Source organism: Ictidomys tridecemlineatus, chromosome 3 (genome assembly GCF_052094955.1).
Source record: "Ictidomys tridecemlineatus isolate mIctTri1 chromosome 3, mIctTri1.hap1, whole genome shotgun sequence".
NCBI classification, from domain to species: domain Eukaryota; kingdom Metazoa; phylum Chordata; class Mammalia; order Rodentia; family Sciuridae; genus Ictidomys; species Ictidomys tridecemlineatus.
This window is the reverse complement of record NC_135479.1, coordinates 168,437,521-168,455,301: the sequence shown is the minus strand read 5'-3', so window position 1 is coordinate 168,455,301 and position 17,781 is coordinate 168,437,521. Positions and strand designations below refer to the sequence as shown.

At 38.0% G+C, this 17,781-nt stretch overlaps 1 protein-coding gene across 2 annotated transcripts in view; it reads right to left on the bottom strand.

Annotated features, from left to right (window-relative positions):
• The window catches only part of Gabrr3 (gamma-aminobutyric acid type A receptor subunit rho3), a 50,454-nt gene that overhangs the window by 11,011 nt on the left and 21,662 nt on the right, over positions 1-17,781 (bottom strand). For both annotated transcript variants that reach the window (XM_078044410.1, XM_021734221.3), the window contains exons 5-8: positions 17,078-17,160; positions 15,661-15,801; positions 10,286-10,438; positions 33-229 (exon numbers count right to left, since the gene is read on the bottom strand). In XM_078044410.1, coding sequence (XP_077900536.1) covers positions 33-229; positions 10,286-10,438; positions 15,661-15,801; positions 17,078-17,160 — 574 coding nt within the window. The remainder of the gene's footprint in view (positions 1-32; positions 230-10,285; positions 10,439-15,660; positions 15,802-17,077; positions 17,161-17,781) is intronic.

Here is a 17,781-nt window from a genome sequence, read left to right as displayed (position 1 = left end):
AAAGGGATCTGATAGTCAAAGCAAGGCAGTACCTTCCTTCTGTTCTTGAATTGCTTTCGCTCTTCCAAAGTGGTGAGGTAATTCACAGCTGCATACTCAATGACTGACAGAAACACAAAGAGGGAGCTGACCCACAAGTACACATCCACAGCCTTGATGTAGGACACCTGGGGCATGGAGTCACTCACGCCAGTGATGATGGTGGACATGGTCAGCACTGTGGTGATTCCTGCCATTCAAGAATAAGGACAAGCTTAGTGACACAGTCATTCATTTCCTGGATTTGGTGCTGGCTCCACCCAGCTGGTGCCTTTCTAGAACAATATCAGTCTGGAGATTAGCAATGGGAGGGATGGATCTCTGCATTTTATTCTGGTAGCTCAAGAAGCTCTCATTGGCTATTTCCACATCTTTTCCTTGCCCTCACCCCCATTGCCCACCATGTGTCCTTTTTTTCATCTAGAAACACAGAGCAAGGCATATCTTCCTCCTGCCCTCAGATGGACTACTTCTAATCATCCCAGATAGGTAAAAATGTGCTCTGAGAAAGAAATCCCAAAGTCATTTCCATTAACCTTTCCCATTATTTCACAATTTTTCCTATTAAAGAAATTGTCTTCATGCCCACCTTTACTCTTTCACGCTACAGGGGAGCTCATTTCTTTTTATTTATTTCTTTTTGTTATTTTTTTTTTTTGGTTGTAGTTGGACACTTATTTATTTATTTTTATGTGGTGCTGAGGATTGAATCCAGTGCCTCGCACATGCTAGGCGAGCATTCTATTGCTGAGCCACAACCCCAGCTCTGAACTCATTTCTTTTTGAATGATGTTTGGTAGCATTAAGGATTACTGTTCTCCATAATGTTCTTTCATAGAAAATACTCAAAATCCATCATGATTTTCTTTGTTCATTGTTAATGAAACTACAGTTCAACTGAGTATACATGTGCTAGTGGAGATTCAGCCCACTGTAAACATTTACCGAGAAACTGCTAAGTGCCAGTCCAATTATTTCCCTCTTCTGCATTCTCCACCTTCCTTCTCTTCCCTTCATCTCCTTTTTTTGGGGATCCCCTTTCTGTTCCCCTCTTTGTTCTCTTGCATGAGAATCAGAGGTGAAGAGACCAGAGTTCTGGAGGGTGATGGAGGAAGAAGTGACTCTGAGACTTCTTTAACTAAATCCTGGCTTTGAGAAGGGCCCTTCCATGTCTACCCTAATGTCTCAGAAGGTTATTGCAAGAGTACTGCCTAGACAAAAAGCATAGTATTGTAATTATTTGAAATGTACACTGGCTAGTATGATTTTATTTCTTAACTTCCCACTAGGGAGGTGCAAATGGAATCCTTAATGATTTTTCAAAGTTGTGAAGAGTCCCGAACAGCAGGAAGAGCACCATGATTTATTCCTAAATGTACAGACACAGCGTGTGGACAGCTTTCACCAACACACCTCTGTCCTTTCTACAGTACTGCTGTGAGGTTCCCATCTGAGCGAGCCCATATCAAACACAATGAAAACTCTATAGAGCCATTCAATTTCAAATGAAGTTTTTAGTTTTTATAATCAAGACCAGTACAATCCTGTAATTTGACAGCCACCATGGGAGGACCCAGAATCTCACCTTGACATTGATCTGAACTCCAGAATAAGAAACCTAAGTGTTATTCTAGCTCTTAACATTAAAGTCAGGCCACTGTCTCACTGAGTTCCAGGTTTCCCATCAACAATGTTAAAATCAACAATCTTTACATGAGTGTATATTGTTTGCATTCTCTGGCTTAAAAAATATTTGTTATAGAAATGTAGAGATGTGAAATTTTTTTTATTAACATTACAGGGATAACTGAAGCCAAGATTATTGCCTAAAAACTGTTTGCTTTAATTAAATGTTTACCTACCACACACCGAGGTAAATATTAAGTAGCCACATGTTGCAGAAAAGAAATATGAGGGCTGGGGTTGTGGCTCAGTGGTAAAGCACTTGCCTAGCATACATGAGGCTTTGGGCTTGATCTCCACCACCACATTAAAAAAAAACTAAATAAACACATTAAAGGTATTATGTCCATCTGCAACTAAAAATATTTTTATTAAAAAAGGGAATATGAGCTAAGAGTAGTTAAGTAGCTCAAATTTTGTAAGAAGAATTCAGAATTCAGATCTTTCCCTCTGAGTGCTGAACCTAAGTTTTTCTTTTCTTTTCTTTTTTTTTTTTTTGTACTGGGGATTAAACCTAAGGATGCTTAACCACTGAGCCACATCCACAGCCTTTTCTTATATTTCTTTTTTTAGAGACAAAGTCTTGCTAGGTTGTTTAGGGCCTCACTAAGTTGCTAAGACTGGCTTTGAACTTGCCATCTTCCTGCCTCAGCTCCCCAAGCCACTGTGAACCTATACTTTTTTACATACAAAGCAACTTTAAATATCTGCTCTGATTTTCTAAGATATGGAAGATAAAACTTCAATTTTTTTCCTTCAGTACTGAGGATCAAACCCAGGGTCTTGTCTTGTACATGTTAGTCAAGCACTCTCACTGAGTCATATCCCCAGCCCTCTCTGTTTATGTTTTTAATTTTGAGACAGGGTCTCCCTATGTTGCTCAGGCTGGTCTTAAGCTTGATGTCCTCCCTCCTGTGTGACTAGGACTACAGGCCTGAGTCACCATACTCAGCTTCAATTTTTTTTCAATAGACAAAAATATGGGCGTAGATAAAATAAGGGTTTGGAACAAAGACACACATGTACATGGCAAAAATGCTTGCCACGTATTTGGATTTGATGAGTACTGGGCTCATAAAAAAGAGTTGCATTATTTATGTTGGCCAGAGAGCAATAAACTATCCATAGTTTTCATTAATAGGGTGCTGAGTCTAACTAATTCACGATAGCTTTATTCATTTCAAAGCCAGTGTACTAGGTTTTCCTTGTTTAAAACGAACAAGTGAATAAAAAAAAAGAATAAGAAAGTAGAGAGGAGTGATTGTTGGGTAAGGGGTTGAATGATGTGAAAACTCATATATAAATTCCTAAAGCAATAGAACTTGAAGTCAGGACTATAAAGCTACATTAAGTACACCTATTATGTCTTGAACCACCCCCTGGAAATACATTAATCTTGACAAACAGTATTCCTTACAGATCCATTAAAGTTAACATCCCGATAAAGGAGTTTTGAATTATATGAAGTGACCATTTAGTCAAAGAAAGGTCATGTGTTGAGATTAGAAAATTATCTTCCCATCTACTTATATTGCTATGCATAGTTAGGTGTTATGAGAAAATATTTAGTCTGGCCATTTATCTCCCCTGAGCCCTTACAGCTACATCATATTAACTTTTAAGGATATGCATGGGGTGAATTAAGGACAGTCCAGGAGAATTATTCATCTTTGTGTTTCACTGGCCATTTTTAGTCATGTGTCGTGGAGAGGTTTGTTGACCAGTGTGAGAGCAGTAAAGCAGACAGGCTTCTCTCCTATAGCTACTGAGGTTGTGTACCCCTTCAGTAGCTGTACTGTGGGTAGTTATTTTGAAGGGAGATATTATCTCCATTTACCTTCAAACAAGTGAAAACATGTTCCTTACAGGTCTAGGGTGAAAGAAAATACAAAGAAGAGAAAGGAAGACAGACAGGATATTCAAACACTCTATGGCTAGACACTAATAACCATTTGCCCTCAAAGGCAGTACCAGAAGCCAGTGACTATCAGAAGTTCTGGCCATCTCCATGATGGTTAAATGAATTGGTCTTGTCCCATTCCCAAAATATTCACTTTTATAAGTAAATGGCATATCCTCTGTTAGAAAACATTTTTCTCTATAAGGGACTACATGCCTGAAAACATTGATTGTCTTTGTCTACCACATCTGTTTCCCAGTAAAGGCCTCATTATGTAATACATAGTATAGAAAATGGCATAATAACTTTGTGCAGGGGCAAGCAAGAGTGATGGAAATGAGGCAAGGAGTAGGGAGGTGGAATAAGAAGATATATGATAGTCCTGCTCCTCCTTGATGAGTCTGAAAATAGCCTTGAATAACTTTATAATCACCTCACGTTCTCTCTTCACCACAACAACTTGAGAAGCATAATATTTCTGACTCATCACACATTCCAAATTATGATAGCTATTGTCTCTCATGAGAATTGCCTAATCACAATTGATACTTCCAAGTGGTTCAGCTTCTATTGTTCTATACCTGAAACTTGACAAATGTGGATCTTCTCCAGAAAATGAATCATCCTTCATTGTTTCCAGTTAGTAATTAAAAACAATTATTAAAATCACTATGGGGTAAATGCTGGTGACATAACAGCTATATATTAGTGTAAATTATGTATAGACTCTGTGCTAGTCACTGCAGGGATAAAAGGATGGCACAGTGATCCCTGTCCGTCAGGAGCTCTACTAATGGAGGAGACAAGACAGGATACCCCTGCCCACAGATAGGGGAAACACAAAATGCCAAGTTGTTAAAAAATGAGAATGATCATGTGTGTTTGAAGCCATCGTCAAACACTTCTGGCTGCACAGAGATGACAGGATTTTGATGGAGGGTCAGAAGTAGGGAGTACATTCTAGGTGGAGAGATAGCCATAACAAATGCACTAAGAAATGACACCTGTTTGAGAACACTCAATATCCCAATTGGCTAAAGCTTTAGTTTAAGCATATTGGGAAAGGGGAGGGCTTCTGATTTAGCAACATTATTTGGTGCTTATCTAAAATTCAAATTAAACCAAGTGTTTTGAATCTGGAAACTCTCAGGGCACCTTGGATTCCAAGCTAAGAGTCTTTACTTCATTAGCACTTTGGAATGGGGGTGCATTAGTGTGATCACATTTGCATTTTGGAGATATTATTCAGGTAGGAGGTTTGACCTGGATCAAGAAGAACAGGAGGTGAAATAATATAGGCAATTAGGAGGCTTATGCTACAGCTTAGTGTAAATTAGTAAAAGGTGTCCTTTCCTCCAGAGCACACTACTCCCCATGTGTCTCAAAGAGCAAGGGCTGGATTTCTCCTCCTCCTTATTCTCTTGAAAGATGACCCTAGGCAGGAAGTCCTCTGTTGGGACATTCCAGGGGGAAGTCAGCAAAGGTCACAGCACTGGTTAAAACAGGATAAACAGAAAACAGATGCTAAGCTGATTTGAAAACCACAAAGGTTTAGATACTTCAGAGCTACAGTTCTGTTGACCTCTTGGGGTTTCCAAGACTTTTTCAGGGGCTATGGTTAGTAAAAATGAATATGACAATATTACTAAGACATTGTTTGCTGTTTTCCCTGGGTTGACATTTGCACTGATGGTGCAGGATCCACGGGGGTAACACAGCTGGTTGCCTCAGTGTGAACCAAGTCTGCAGCACCAAGCTGACCTAGTTGTCACTGTATTTTCCACCTCCCAGCACTCACAGCAAAAAGTGTTAATTTTATTAAATTATGGCTCTTGAATGCACACTGTAAAACAGTCTGGTTGATGAAGCAAGAAATATATGTGAAATAATTCTGTATACTAAAATGAAAGCTGGTTCCTTCTCCTGAGAGGACCCACTCTCTCTCTTGAGAATGTCCCCCTTTCCCCTTACTCATTCCTTCTAATAAACTCATGCCTCTACTCTGAAAGGCACGCCTGAAATCTTTCTGGCATGATAGCAAGAATCAGGATGAAGAGGGGCCCTCCTCAACTGTCTCAGCTTTGTGCATTTGGTGTTTGCACTGGTGTCATGTTTGGTGTTTGCTGCCTGGTTATTGCGTATTACCCTGATTATTTCCTGGCTACCCTCTTCATTAGTCTCTTCTGAACCTGTATTTTCCGCTTCAGATTCTTAGTGACTAGCGGAAACATCTTGACATTATTTATTTATTTATTTTTGGCTACAACACACTCTAGTGAGGACCAAAAGATTTCTTGATTGAAACTCAGATGTCATAGCCCTTAGGTTTAAGAATTGAGGCTTTTACCCTTGGTCTTTTTGGGGAGGGGGTGCAGGCAAATCTTACCCACTGGCAACTGTAAAGGTTCTTGGCAAAGGGGATGCTTTTGTAGAATATGAAGGCCAGCAATTATAAGATTTTGAACCTCAATGCCCATTAGGGTGAGGAGACATTTTTTTTCTTCCTCTTAGTCTCTCATCTTTATCTCCAGACGAGTAGAACATCCTCGGACCTCACTCAAGACTCACATTGGTGGGAACTCTAATTCACCTCTAAGCATGAGCCCTGCCCTATGTATGCTTTGTCCAGTTATTCACCTGCTACCAGCTTGGACTTTTGGACTGCCTTAGTGCTAAATACTCTTAATGTTTATGCCCCACTGATAGAGAACTAGAATTTAGGGTCACTTCCCTCCCAACTTTACCCGGTCTCAGCAGGAAGTAGCTTGATCCAATCAACACCTAAACACTGTAAAAGAATTTAGGAATTTGAGTCCTCTAGGGGAGTAATGTTAAGTAGCTCATCAGCCATGAGTAGGTAAGGAAGGAAAGGACAATGAAGGGTGACTAAAATCCATGGGGAGCCTTAAGAATAAGGCAAACACCTGGAAAATGGGCCCAGGGGTGTTAAAATCTCCCTCAGCCAAAATTACATCCACCTAAGAAAAATATTGTTTCAAGATCATGTCCCACTCTACCAGGTGGCCTGGACTCTCCTTTATCACCAAAGTTATCACAACTCCCAAGCATTCTGACAATCAAAATATCTAGACTCTCTTGGGCTGGGGATGTGGCTCAAGCGGTAGCGCTCTCGCCTGGCATGCGTGTGGCCCAGGTTCGATCCTCAGCACCACATACAAATAAAGATGTTGGGTCCACTGAAAACTAAAAAAAGATAAATAAATATTAAAAATCTCTCTCTCAAAAAAAAATCTAAACTCTCACAAAGAAAGCTTGCTGAGGGCTGTTCAAAGTATGAAATAAAACAGGGGACCCAATTTCCTTAAACCTCCCAACTCTGAGCACCATACCATCCTCTTTGAGGTGATCCATGCAATTTCTATGCTGTCAGTTAAGTCAAGAGGTGAAACTTGGTGGGACTCTTTGGAAGTTTCCCTAGGAATCCCAATAAAACTGAAGGATAGGAGAGATGCAGTGGAGTTTGCCACTCTAAGAGGAGCCACTTCTCTCTCTTGAGAGTGCCCTCTTTTCCCCTTTCCAGTTCCTTCTAATAAACTCATGCCTGTTACTATAAAAACAAACAAAAACAAAAACAAAAATCCAAGTTAACCTGAAGGGGGAAATATATGTGAGTTTGTGATCCTTTTCAGAGATTAGATCCTGTAACTCAGGGAGATAAAGATAAATTCTTCTAACCATAAAATCTGTAAGAATGTATGGCTAAGAATCCAACTAGAACCAGTCAGCATGGGCTGAAGTAACTGAGAGTTGTCAGGGTAGTAGGGACTTGAAAGTCTGATGTCATTCTGCTGTCAGTCAAGAACCTGGGTGAGACTTTCTGGAAAATTCTCTGAGATCCACAATAAAACTGGAGAGCAGGAGAGGTACACTGTTGTCTCTTCCTTCAGAGTATCCCTTTCCCTTTTTCTATCCCTTCAATAAACTCATTGCCTGTTACTCTGAGTGACACATCTAAAATCTTTCTGACATGATCACAAGAATCAAAATTCCAAGAGGGGGCTTTTGCACTAGCTCAGTTTCCTGAAGGCTCCAGTCCTGCAACAGAAGCAAGGATAAGAATTCAGTTGCCCTAGAGCCAGATGTTAAATGTTTGCAAAAATATAAAACAATGTTACACTATTTTTTTTGTTTAAAATTATTTTTATACAATATTTTATCATGTTAACTTGTAATGACTTTATTATTGCTATCCTTAAATTTATACATATACATGTATAAATTTATACATATATATATATATTTCTGTTTTTAAATCTATTATGGCTAAGAATGTCAGATATAATTCTCTTGGGTATTCAAGAATTTTTAAGAGTATAAATTAAGTCCTAACACTAGAGTTTGAGAACCATTGCTGAAGACTAAGAAGGAACTTGAGGCTTCAAAGATAAAAGACTCAGTGAATTGTGGGCCCCTTAATAGAATGAAAAGTAAAGAAAGGAAATGAAAATGAGGTGGGAAGAGGCAGTAGTTTGTTCATTTCTGAAGATGCTGAGCTCCCTTAGAACCTGAAGGTGAAATCCAGCAGGAACTTGGAAATACTCATCTGGAACTTGAGAGAAAGATCTGACACAAGGACACAGATTTATAATTTACATTCATAAGGGTGGTAATTTGAGACCAAAAGGATTTGATAGGCAACTCCAAAATGAGCAAATCTTTGAGAGAGAGTTACTCACAATTAAGGAGTAAAAGGAAGAAGTAAAAAGTAGGAAAGAGAAATATATCTGCAGGAGGAGAAAAACCAGAGCACGGAAAACAAATGTATTGTTTGCCTGGCAATTTTCATCCAATACAAAGGACCAGGCATCAAGCTAGACAGTTGATACTAATTCTCCCATTTAAATTATCTGAGTGACCTTTGGAAGTATTAATAATAATCTCATTTTGCAGATGAGGAAGATGAGGCTGAACTCTTGACCACTGTCCTTGGTTCTGGACTTGGAGAGAATGTTTAATAAAGTCAAATTTTGCAGAGAAGGTGAACCAGCTGAGAAAAGGCAAGAGGAGTGGGCAGAGGTAGTCTCGGGGACTTTCAGGGCGTTGAGTGTCAGAGCGTTTGGAAGACAGAGTAAAACACAGGGCAAAATATCGCTGAGAAAAAATTTAGGGTGGTAGGAATCTTAAGCCTGGAGAAGATGCTGTATTATACGAATGCCTGTTCTATTTTAATAAGGGCGGGGTACATTTTTATTTGTATACTATTTTACATAAATCTGCATAGAATTTTCTAATTCTAAGTGGTCAGATGTGGATGTAAAAAGCATAGAATTCCTAGAACAACTTAAAAGTAGTGTGTCCATGTTCTCCATTCATTTCAACCTGCCCCAGAACTGGCTCTTATAGCTGTCATTCTCATAGTGTTAAGATCAGGAGTCAACTTGAGGAATCTCACTGAAAATCATGTTCATAACCTTTCAGAGTGCCTTTTTCATCCTGTCTTTAGGGCTAGAAATGCTGCCCTCATCTCCTGTTTGGGTTTCTGCTGCCCTGCTGCAGTACTGAGGTCAGGACACAGATGCTCTGATGTGAAGACAGAGTCAAAATAATTCAATTACTCATTCAGATGTTATGTTTTCCTTGCAGATATGCAAACCTCAAATGCTTGCAGATTGAAGCTTTTAATAAGGGAAAGAGGTGAACAAATTATTAATATTAATAATTTATGCCTTTCAAATGATCTTTGGAAGTATGCATGTAATTTGTGAACATTAACTTCAAAACCATCCTTTCTGGAATGAATTGTGTGATAATTGCAATGATTGTGAAGCACTTGCCACAGTCTTCCCTCTAGATAGAGCATTACAGGTGAAAGAACAAAATAAGATGAAATGAGGGAGCTCTGCCCTGAACCAGTCAAGAAAGCAAGTGGGATTCACTCCAGTTCTCATTAAGTAACATGTCATCTAAGTGCTTAGCTTGGCACCTTCCACTTTGTAAGGACTCTATAACCGCTAAGTGGGTCTGAAATGGTTCCCATAAATCAGTGTGTGTGACAGGGGCATATAAAATACTAGATGGAGTAGATAATCACCCCTGTGTGGTGACTTAATGAGGCTGGCACTGTCTCTCCACCTGAGATCTCATACCAACTAATGTGCTACAGCACCTATTATTCCACTGTGGATGCTTCTGACTTTGGCCTTTGAGTTAAGCCCATATTTCTAATCAGCACTCACATTTCCAACTTCAAGCATTCTCTGCACCTCCCCCAGAAAATTTTTAAGATACTAACAACATAATGTGGATCAGCTTAAAGTTTCTTTCTTTTATGATGTAAGGGTTTTTCATGCAAAGCTAAATGACCACAGGTAAGGGACAGGGATTCTTTGAAGGGAAAAGAGAGCCTTTTGAAGTAAGACTGTTTATGATTCATAATTCACCTTCTTTCCTTACCATTATTCAGAGACAGATCAACAGCACAGGCTTCATCCCTAAAGTCTCTGTTCCCAAGAAAGGAGCCCAATTATAATTTCAATTTGCACTAGACGCTGGCAAAGTAAATACTGTAATCTTAATGTGCATAGCTAAGCATCCCCATTCTAAACCACCATTCTCTTCCCCCTCCATGCAGTACTGTTTATATTTACCTCCTGGCCTTTCTCCCTTACTAGCATTTTACAAGATGTGGAAAGATTTATTTACCCAGGGACACTCTTGCAGGAACAGCTCTTCGGTCAATCCAGAATGAAACCCATGAAAGCATCACCATCAACATGGCCGGAAAATAGGTTTTTAGCACAAAGAAGAAAATGTGCCTCCTTAGCACAAAGTTGATGAAAAGTCTATAGTACCAACCTACAAAAAAGAGCCAAAGTTTCCATTAGAACAGGCTTCCTTCTGGCCACACTACACTTGGTGATGTGATCTGCTTCTCAAAACTCAAAGTGCTTAGAGGATATGAAGCTGGATAAATGCAACTCTTTTTCCAGCCCTAGCTGGAACCTGAGTGAGCCTAGCACTCCACTAATGTTTGTTCCATGACCTAACTTCAGCATGCTTAATTATTATTTTTTTATTTGTAAATGGGCACAATACCTTTATTTAATTTATTTTTATGTGGTGCTGAGGATCGAACCCAGTGCCTCACACCTGCTAGATGAGCACTCTACCGGAGTCACAATCCCAGTCCCAGCATGCGTAATTATTTGTCTCTGCAGTTCAGGGATGAATGGTAATTATATTATGTGAGGTGGCCTTTAAAGATAATATATTATACTTGCTGTGTTTTTACAACAAGGACAGTCTTCAACGCATGATTGATGCTTGCATGTAATAGTCAACAAGCTCTTCATTAGCTATAACAAATGAAGAGAACATTTTATCTAAAAGAAAAACTTCACAGTAGGTACTAGGTCATTGCATTCTAACTTGGAATCTAGACATCTAGAAATTCAAATAGGAGAGAGAAGGCCATCTCTAAGTTATTTTCATTATTTTAAAGACTCATGGACACCATAATGTGACTGTGATAAATCTGCAAAAAATAAACCAAAAGATAATGTTCTTTTCATGTTGCTGGAGTTATAGACTCTATTGGTAGTATTTGTTATTGGTCTGATTAACAGAACAAATTGTGGTCATATCCACACAAATATTTTGTTCAGGTTTCCCTTTTCACACAGATCAGAAGGAAGTATAGAGCCATTTTTTTTGTGTAGGGGGGAAATCATATGTAGGACTTCTCTGACCACCATTCTTACATGACCACACATCAGATTTTATTCAATTCTTTACCTTGCTTTGCTTTTTTCTTTCTCACTCACATGTTTCCAGCTTATATTACCTTGCTTTATTTCACAATAACTGTGATGCCAACCTTTTAATCTTTACTAAAAACAAAGCAATGAATGATGAAGTGAATAAGCATGAAAATACACTTGCTATGAATAAGCGGTAATATTAGTTTTTCTATGATAAATGCAGTTTATTTTCATTGAAATTATTAAAAACAGAGGCTATAGGTTATAAATTATAAAACAAAATCAGAGGTATTGCAAAATTAGAGAACCTTTCTACTAGTTTTAGTAATGATTTATGTAGAAAACTCAAGATGGCACCTTTTGAACAGATCTGACAAACATTTAGGTATGAGGTCTAAAATATAGACCAAATTAGCCCACACGGAATTGGCAGGCTCTTCTCCTAGTCTCCTATCCTTAAGTGTTCATTATCCTTTTCTCTCTAACTCTCTCTCTCTCTTTCTCAACCACATTCTAATTTTCACTTTCATTGTCAGCTGATATATATGCTTTAAGAAACATATGATTATCAATATTTTTTTATTTAAAGTATCTGTAACCTAAAGATGGATATTTGATTGAGTTTGTCTTTGGATATAGAAAAGAGAAATAAGCCTGATATTCTAGAAGGTGCCAACCTAATAGAGTTTCCTACTTGGAAAAAAAGAAGAAACATACGATTCAAGAACACCAAACAATTTAATTTCCAGGGGTAATGAAAGATACTCTCAGTTCATTATAAGGTTAAAATATACATTTTTTGGAGCTATACATTATCTCATATGTGTCCCTTACTTTATTATTGTGTGCAATTGAGAGTTTAAATTGTGACTGTAGAGTACAATAACATCACATTTACCCTGATAACTTCATATAATTACTGTGAGGTTAAAAGCAATAAGGAATACCTATTAAAGTAATGCATAAAGAAAGTCATAATAACTGTATAATCATTCCTTGGGAATATAAACATCTGCAATCATCTGTCCTTGGTTCCAAGACCCCCTGGGACATAAAAATCTCTGGAAGCTCAAGTCCCTCACATAAAATTGTGATAACCTATGCACATGCTCCAGTGTGCTTTAAATCATATCTAAATTATTTGTGATGCCTAATAATTTAAGTACTATATAAATAGTTGTTATATTGTATTGTTTATAGAATAACAGTGACAAAAATTCTGTATAGGTTCAGCAGAGAAGTCCTTTATAAAATATTTGCTGCCTAGGGTGGGTTAAATCCATGAAGATAGAACTCACAGTCACAGAGACCAACTAAGTGGTTGGCAGTTTATTATTAAGTCTTGAAATAAATTTAGGAAACTGCAATCTTTCTGAAGTTATGGACTGAACCCAGGGCCTTGTGCATGCAGAGGAAGTGCTCGATCACTGAACTATATCCCCCATCTTGTACCATTCCTTTATTCATACTTTTCTGGAGAATGATTGTCTAGTTTCTGAGATTGGGGTGGGGGTAACCAGAAAGGAGAAATGCTACTTTGTCTTGTGGTTCTTAGGGTAAGAGAAGATTGGAAATGGTATTGTGGTTAAATCTAGACCAGTAGAAATTCCTTTACCTACCAGGAAAAGTAGTGCTACCTTGAAACAGTGTGGAGCCATCATTTTGAGTAATGTAATAGAGTCTGACTCCAGGTTGATGTTGGAGTACTAAGAGCTCTGAAGCCCTACTTCTACTTCCTAATGAAAAAAAAAAAAAAAAGCCCAAGTGCACTCTTTGTGTGTATCTTTGAGAAGTTCAAACACGCAGTCCTGATACATGAAAGGGAACCCCTGCTTAGCTCCACTCCCAAACCTCCATAAAACCCAGCCATGCCTCTCTGTTCTCTCAACACATTTTTAGACCTGCTTGGGAGCCTGTGCTGCTCTTTCTAGAAAATCCATTATGTGAATAAGAATTTTTTTTCATATCATTTATCACATGCATGGCATCATCAGTTTGACACCTGAACCAAATTTTGGATTGTGTGTGGGGGTCCATCTACCTCCATTCAACTGCCACACTGTAGAAAAAAAGAAATTAGAGAAAAAGAGAAAATGGCTGGAGAATTGGCAGCCAGGAAAATGAAACAGAGAGGCAGTATTGGAGGAGTAAGTAAATACCAAGACAAAGCAAGTTTTTATGCCCAGAAAACTGTTACCTTCAATGGCCTTTGACACTAAAGCCCTAGACTGTTTTCAAAAGATCATGATGTTGATGAAGATAGTGAGGTGATATTGCCTGCTGACTAATATTTATTGAGAATTCACCATCTCAGAAATAAATAGGACTCCAAGTTGTTTCGGTGTATAAATTCATGTATCCTTACAACCTTATGAGGTAGAGAGTATTATGAAACCCATTTAGAGATGAGGAAATTGGGGGTTTGAGAGATGAAGCAACTCATCCAAGGCCACATTGCTAATAAGTGATTGAGGTTTGAGCTTGGGCAGCCTCTGCTCAGTACAGACACTTTCAGCAAGTGCATTATGCTATGAAAACTAATCCATTGGGGCAGGAGCCATTTCTTCTTTCTTTGTCTATCCAGAGTACATCATCTGGAGGCACATCGAAAGAGCTGAGGGGTAGAAGCCCTCACCCACTTGTTAATGCTGCCAGATAATATTTTTTTTTTTTGTATAGTGGCAATGAGAGCATTGAAAGTGAAGCCAAGGAAAAAAGTGAAGACCCTGTGGTTCAGCTGTGAAATGTAAACTAAGATTCCATAACTGTATTTCTAGCTCTTCTAACCAGAGTTTTTCTGTATAGATGATTTGAGAGTAGTGGGTACAGTTGATGGTTGTAAATGATAGAAATGAAAAAAAAGTGTCAAAAATATTTTTGATGAAGCTTATATATTTAGACAGGATACTATTCTGGGAAAGACACTTGAGTTTGACTTTCAGGAGACCGTGTTAAAAAATTCATAGATAATATGAGTCAGAATTATCACATATTTGTGAACTGAAATAAATGTCTAAATATGATCTTTCTGAAACCTTGGGAATAGTTTTGATGAAGGGAACTCAGTTATGATTATTAATTTAATATTTGAATACAACTTCCAAAATGCTTTACTCTTGTATCTTTTCTGACCCTTAGAATCCATTTTAATCCTTCTCATTAAAATGTGTACATATTAGCAAAATGAAAAAATACGAAGTGCTAAAATTAAATTAAAAAATCTCCCCAATCTATACCCACTCCTCAGATATATCTTTGATTAAATCTGTAGACATTTAAAATGCACACATATACAAGCACACACATGTGCTTAATCCTTTCTTCAATAACAAACATGAGAATGCATTACATGTATATAGTCTTTTGTAAAACGCTTTTTGAATTTTTAAAAATTGATTATGAATAATTCTCCATCTCATGCAACGTACAACTGTACATTCAACCCTAATTCTATTGTTTCTCAATTTTCTGAGGAACCAAAATTCGATTTCTTGAATGTTAAGAATTTTTAATTTATTTTAAAACACTTCAAAGCATCTTTGTAAGAAGTAAAATTTCCAGTGTAAGTAGTTTGTCTGAATTTTGACAGACTCCAAAACATGACCAGAAGGAAAAAAAAAAATCAACTAGTGTTGAGCCTACCTAGCAAGGCTCAAAAGGTTAACAAGTATGAATAGAGGGATAGTAGAGTCAATGGAGTATCTTGGTGGGGCGGGGGGGGGGAGTTAGAATATAGAAGTGAAATTTAACCTTTTCTTTTAAAGAGAAGAGCTGGATTATATTTGTGGATACTTTTGCTTCAAATCTTAAGAAATATCATTACCATTATTATATATGTTATATCTATATCTATCTACACAGTGCAGGAAATAATATAAAGGGATTTTTATACTTTATATATGTCACATTTTTAGCATGAAATATTGCAATATTCTATTCACTGTTTTGACATTGGGTGAGGTCAGAGCAGCAGGCAGGAGGTAGACCATGTTGAGAAGCTTGAATCCGGTTTTAAATGTGATGAAAAACACTGAAGTTTTTGAGCAGGAAAGAACTATGATCTTTATGTTTCAAAAGATCACTCTGCTGTACTGAGAATAGAATGGAGGTGGCAGAGAGGAAGCAAGGCATGAGGTCAGAGGTGTCTGAATGAGGGGTGAGAAATGGTGTATTAGAACAGTAGAGGCAGTCAGCTGGGTGATATTTTTGGCCAAATAGGACATTTGCTTGGATTCAGTTTTCTTCATATGTTGTGGTACTTGGCAAAGAATAGGGGCTCAATAAATGCTGATGAATTGGTCACATAAAATGCTGTACCTGTGCTGCTATAGAAAGCTAACCCACTGGATGCGCTGAACTCCTCAATGAAGAACTGAGAAAGGGAAATATGCCCTTCAGTATTTAAGGACTTGTTCCCATATCTCCAGTAGAGCATTAGATCCTCCTCACTGTAGGCATCTGAAACAAGACAATACCATTCCTGTAACTGCAAAAAGCTCTTAGAAGTTACTCGAGGCCTATAATCATGTTTTGTTACACGAGTGCCTGGTCCAATGACATATATATTTTAGGTGTAGACAAGCATTTGCTAATAGACTGATCATATCCACTCCTCTAAAAAGAAAAAAAGAATCCTTGAAAAATTAGAACTTGATGAATAGTAGTGTGTGGAAGCTTGTCTGATGCCCACAAGCTTGTCTGGTTAAAACTCTCCAAATAGCTGCTCCCCCATTAGGTGCCTTCTCTCACAAAATGAAACCAGGTGTCACCTCAGAGACACCATAGCATTGCTTCACAGTGTCAGGGTTGATCCGGGATCTCATGATTTTTTAATTCTGTACCTCTCATGGATGAAATTCTAAAATGAGCAGGGCCCAGTGGTACACGCCTGTAACACCAGCGGCTCAGGAAGCTGAGGCAGGAGAATTGCAAGTTCAAAGCCAGCCTCAGCAACTTGGCCCTAAGAAACTCAGTGAGACCCTGTCTCTAGAAAAATATAAAAAAGGGTTGAAGATGTGGCTCAGTGATTAAGCACCCCTGGGTTCGATTCCTGGTACCATTAAAAAAAAAAGAAAGAAATTAAAAAATAAACATAGCCTATAAGAAATTTTCTTCTAGAATCACATTTTGTTATAGAAAGTTTTCTAATAGATCTGGGAAAGAATGTATATGTAGGAGATATATATTGTCTATCCCAGTATTTTGGTCACATTATGAAAAATTGCAGTCAATTTTTAAGATGTCTTATCAAAAATAGCTGTTGGGTCAAAGTAAAGGACAAGGAGCCGGATAAGCATTCCTTTTACAGAACTTTGATTAGAGGTCTACGTCTAGAGTGGGGTTTTCCTGGGGAAACCCGTACACTTAATGGAGGATTGTGACTAGATTTAAGAATAAAATTCCAGAGCTTTCCAGATGTGGAAAGTGTGTGTCATCCTACATAATAATGTTAGAAGAATATACCTTTTTAGGAAGCTTTATAACCATTGTGGAAACTGCAACAAACAAGTAATAATGAAAGCATTTTTTTCCTCTGAATCTTCTCATTTGAAAGATAAACTGCCATCATTGCTAGTAAAAGCAAAAGCAAAACAAAACAAAACAAAATTCCCACCACTTTGGAAAAACACTCCAAGATGTTTAAACGCTTGCTAAGACCATACTTATTTCTGTGCAAGCATGTGATGTTGTGTTCAGATGATATGGACTCACTGTATCAGGAAATAAGACTTACAGCTTTCCAGTTCAAGAGAACAATTTTGAGTGTCAAGAGGAAACCTGCTGAAATCCATTAAGCACATGGCCGAAACCGTTATCCTATAAAAGGAATGAGAAAAAGAGAACTGCAGATCATTTAACCATATGGTCAAATTAGCACGCAACATTGAAGCTTCCTTATTGTTCGCCTGTTTTGTGTGCCTTTCAAGAATAATGGAAAATGGGCGTTACTATCTTTTGTCCAAATAATGCACAAGGAAGCAAACCAGGAGGATGGATGATAATTGCTTAAGACACGAATTGATGAGTGTGTTCCCCTCTCACAACTGCTTCTGATTTCATCATCTCCTGGTCATTCCCCTCAGTGTTTTCTGGTGCTGATGTTTTCAGAAAAATACACTTCAAAGTGAGACATTTCTAAATAGATTTAAATATTTTCTGCTCTTTGAAAGACCAAAACTTAAGTAGTCTCTAGTCATAAAGGGTTGGGATAGTAGTAATAAAAAAAAGTACAGGTAAAGGTTTCCTTCACAAAGCAAATGTAGTTGAGGGCATTCTTTTTCCAGCAGTGAGGGGAAAAGCCCGGAGCATGTTTAGTCATAGATCTATATGCACAATGCATAATTCAGGTGCTATTAAGCAAAAAGGCTTGCGTGCTGATGAGGTTTATTTTTTTTTCAATTTTTGTATCCTCCTAGATTTTCCTGGCTTCAGGCAGAG